The sequence below is a fragment of the Poecilia latipinna genome, unplaced genomic scaffold (genome assembly GCF_001443285.1).
Source record: "Poecilia latipinna isolate Pla-1442-1.1 unplaced genomic scaffold, P_latipinna-1.0 Scaffold3011, whole genome shotgun sequence".
Taxonomy (NCBI): domain Eukaryota; kingdom Metazoa; phylum Chordata; class Actinopteri; order Cyprinodontiformes; family Poeciliidae; genus Poecilia; species Poecilia latipinna.
In genome coordinates, this window is record NW_015115627.1 from 17,827 (window position 1) to 21,996 (window position 4,170).

The 4,170-nt window shown below is 37.8% G+C and overlaps 2 protein-coding genes across 4 annotated transcripts in view; one reads left to right on the top strand and one right to left on the bottom strand.

The window, feature by feature from the left end:
- LOC106939878 (H-2 class II histocompatibility antigen, E-S beta chain) overlaps window positions 1–1,002 on the bottom strand; it is a 5,833-nt gene extending 4,831 nt beyond the window's left edge. The window contains exons 1-2 of one of the 2 annotated variants that reach the window (XM_015022448.1): window positions 893–1,002; window positions 328–545 (exon numbers count right to left, since the gene is read on the bottom strand). In XM_015022448.1, the coding sequence (XP_014877934.1) occupies window positions 328–545; window positions 893–947 (273 nt within the window). In that variant the 5' untranslated portion in view covers window positions 948–1,002. Of the gene's footprint in view, window positions 1–272; window positions 546–892 lie in introns of both variants that reach the window. The other variant, XM_015022447.1, reaches the window with a different exon arrangement.
- The window catches only part of LOC106939880 (H-2 class II histocompatibility antigen, A-U alpha chain-like), a 21,641-nt gene that overhangs the window by 5,868 nt on the left and 11,603 nt on the right, over window positions 1–4,170 (top strand). Inside the window, exons 2-3 of one of the 2 annotated variants that reach the window (XM_015022450.1) lie at window positions 1,528–1,600; window positions 1,718–1,966. In XM_015022450.1, the coding sequence (XP_014877936.1) occupies window positions 1,543–1,600; window positions 1,718–1,966 (307 nt within the window). In that variant the 5' untranslated portion in view covers window positions 1,528–1,542. Of the gene's footprint in view, window positions 1–1,396; window positions 1,601–1,717; window positions 1,967–4,170 lie in introns of those variants that run through there. The other variant, XM_015022449.1, reaches the window with a different exon arrangement.

Sequence of the window (4,170 nt, forward strand, 5' to 3'; positions counted from 1 at the left end):
TATTAATGATTAATTTATTACTATAAAATGTTTCATACTGATATTTAATATTAAACTCCAGTAGCAAATAGTTTATTAATAACCTGATCAGTGATTGGATCTCTATAGATTGGCTGATCAGATCCATGATCAGAGATCAATATTGATAATTTGATGACATCACAGTTTAATGTTTTATTTAATCAATAATCAATAAGTGACCCTGAAACATCCAGTTTAATGATCATCAGTCAGAATCGATCAGAGGATCAATCAGGAAACGATCAACTCACCTGATTTAGTCAGAATGTGTGGGTAGAAAGCAGTAACATGGTTCAGGCAGTAGGCCTCCTTCTGAGCCATCCTCACAGCGATCAGTGAAGTATCTTTGTTCCACCGGTCAGCGTTCATCACTCCATACTTCGTGTATCCTACAAACTTCCCCACGTTGCTGTCAAACCTGGCGTACTCCAGCTTGTTGTAATAGTAGGAGTTGATGTACTGGATGTCCTTCAGCTCAGTGGAGTTAAAGACACAACGATCCACTGCATATTCTCTGAATCCGTCTGGAACCAGAACAGAACCTCAGGATTGATTGACTATCAGTTATTGATCCTATCTGACATGTTCAGTTGATCACATTGATTATCAATCAATACATTTAATGGACTGAAGTGATAATTAGTTTATTAATGATCAATAATTAATCAGAATATTGATCAGTTTATCAGTAATGAATCTGGATCATTGATTATCCAGCAGAACTGATCCAGATATTTTAGTATTGATCAGATTATTGATCCTTATTGCTCTACAGACAGATGCAGTTTAAACTCTATTGATCCATATAATAACTTATTGATCAGTTATTACCAGAGTATTGATCACAGTGATTATCGGTTATTGATCATACCTGCAGAGTTGATGGTGATGATGACCAGCAACCAGCCCAGCGCTGATGGATCCATGTCTCTTTGTGTCTCCCAGTCAGAGGAACTAACTGGGTCTGATGGGACCGGCTGTAAAAACCAGAACAGAGTCACATGACCTCTGAGTCACTGGTTACCGGGTAGAAGAGGCTGAAGCTGGTGATCAGAGAGAGGACCAGGTTCTGGTTCTGGTTCTGGTTCTGCCTCACGTCTTTCTGTCTGTAGGAACTTTAGGTTCTGGTTCTGTCCCGGTACCAGGTCTCTGCTGGTCCAGTGGACCGGTTCTGGTTCTACAGAGAGAAACTAAATGAAAACTCATTTACTGGATTTACTGAGAGAACAACCCGACTGTGATCAGAACCGGATCAGAACCAGCAGGTCTGGAGAGAATTTAGAGAATTCAGTAAAAATAAAAACTAATAAATGAACAAAGTTTACAAATAAAGAACCATCAGCTGGTTCTGATCTGGTTCTGCTGGTTTAGAACCAGAACCGGTTCCTGGTCTCCAGCAGCTCCAGCCTTCCTCTGCCTAGCTCCTGATGACGTCACAGCCCTCCTGCCCTCTGATTGGCTGCTGCCAGCGTTTGGTTCCAGCAGCAGCTTCAGTTTCTCTCAGAGTCTCTGAGAGTCTGAATGATGAAGATGAAGCTGCTCCTCTTCCTCAGTGGGGTCCTCTGGGTCTCTGCTGATGGTGAGTTACTCTGGTTCTGACCTGGTTCTGACCGGGTCCAAACTGGTTCTGATGGACCCGCTGGGTTCTGGAGGTTCTGCTGCAGGTTCTTCATCAGTTTCTCTCTCTGTGTTTTAGTTCAACATGAGGCCCTTCGTATCGTTGGATGTTCAGACTCTGATGGAGAGGGCATGTTAGCTCTGGATGGAGAAGAGATGTGGTACGCCGACTTCAAGAAGAAAGAAGGAGTCATAGCTCTGCCTCCGTTTGTTGATCATGTCAGCTACGTGGAAGGAACTTATGAAACAGCTGTGGGTGAACAACCAATCTGCAGAACAAACCTGGGTATAGCTCGTAAGGCTTTGAAGGACATCCCTCTGGAACGAGGTAAAGACCAATAAATATTCAAACTGATTGATTTTCCCCTCTGATCAGCTGATTGATAATCTGATCATTATTAATAAATCACAATAAGTTTAATAAATTAATTCCAGTCAGTGAGGAAACATGTCAGATTTCCTACTGAGTTTATATTGATCTAATATTATTGATCTATTGATTGATTATTAGTCAGTAAAATCCAGAGCTTGTTCAACATTTTATTCCATGTGAACATTTTCATATTCAGCATCTCTTCATCGGCTCCATTTAACTAATTAAACATAAAACTATAATTTTTCTGTTAACTTTATTTCATCTGACAAAAATGAGAACAAGTTAAAGTTAAACTATTTATTTTTCAAACTTAAAAAGTAAAAATAAATTACAACTAAAAATAAACCACCAAACTAAATAACTAAATAACTAAATTTTCCCCACAGAGCTTCAGTCAGTCAGGCTGGATAATTGGAAATAAATCAGTAATATATCAATGTGATCTTTATCTGTGAGTATTCAACAATAACATAACAATGATATTAATTAGTGGAAACCATAACAGAATAAAACTGGTTATGCTGAAAGCATCAGAGCTGATGATCTGGATCCGGTTCTGATCAGTCAGAAAGTCTGTTAGATTTTAAGTGAAATGACTTTCTAATAAATTTCCTTTAGGATTCAGTTCATGAATAAAAGACAACAGACAGATGTTGTTTCAAGGCTTTTTATGAAAATATAAATTCAACATCCCAGCTGATCGTCTGTCAAACAGCATTTTGCTCTACATATTCAGTCAGAAATACATAGACCCCTCATAGGGCGGGTCAGAGGTCATAAAGCAGGTCGGCCCGTTGCTGTGATACGTAACACCATCCGCCATATTGAATGTGGCATCTCTCCCAGTAAGCTAATACAGGTAAATGGACCGAACTTCACAAAGTGCCGTTCTACAAAGTATTTTAAATTAATTCCTGTCATTGACACATTTTCTCACACATTAATATATTTGGTAATCAGAGAAATGACTAAAGAGTTTCTAACTTTTCATGTGATTATTTAATGTTTTGGGGCATTTCTGAATAAAGAGCACAATGTTTTATTTGATAGAAATTATTCTGATCATTTTTATATTAACATTGATGAACAGAAACATTTTTACAGTGTTTGATTAAAGAACATATTTACATAATTTAATGTACATTTAACATTTCAAGACAAGAAACAAATAATTTTCTTGTATTTTTTTTTATTTTATTATAAAGACAATAAACTTTGATAAATCAGTCATTGTCAAACATTAGCTACATATTTTTCTTATTTTTTTTTCAGAAAATAAATATTTATTACAGTTTAATATGTCAGCTCTGCTACTGACAGCATAGAGAGAACAAATGTCTAATAAACTAAATTATTTAATTACATAAACGGTCCTAATATCCCAGTACACAGTCAGTGAACCAGTTCTGCATTAAGATCCTCACTGAGCTCTTTATCACTTTAAGAGCCAAACAGCAATTTTAATATTTTCCTTTTCATTATTTTATTAGCTAAAACCCAACATGTTTTTTCTTGGTTCTCTCTGAGTGACAGGTTTTATTTCTAACTGTCTCTAAATGTGGCCTGTTCTCCGTTCCAGCATCTCTTTCATGTCAGTAAGTTCAGATGCTCAGATTTAAACCTGCTGCAAAGCAGAAAGAACTGATTCACAGACGAATGTTGATCCAAACATTGACATTAGCTTCAGTTCAGCCTGTTTCACACTGGATATTTATCTGGGGAAAAAACTTTCCTAGATTCTGTTTTTTTTCTCCAAACATTTCATTCTGTCGTCCTCATAAAGTCCAGTCACCTCCAGCTGTGAAGCTGCTGCACCAAGAGCCTTTAAACAGTCTGAGTCTGCAGTGAAAGGGTTAATGATGCTTTAGTTCAGCTCAGAAAACTTCCTGCAGATTTTCAGTCAATGTTGCATATCAGGTTATTTTCACCTCTGATGCTGCCGTCGCCTCAGATGAGGATGGAAATGGATCAGGTTCCTTCTGAGGATGGAGAGAGAACAGCTTCACTTTAATACATATGAAGGCACTGAGCAGGTCAGGCAGCATTTTAGGCTTTGATTGGAGATCCAAGTTCAGCTTGTTGACATGATTCAACATGTCGACTAGAAAACCCAAATCTTCACACAGTCATCCAGTTGGAGGTTGTATGACTGGTGG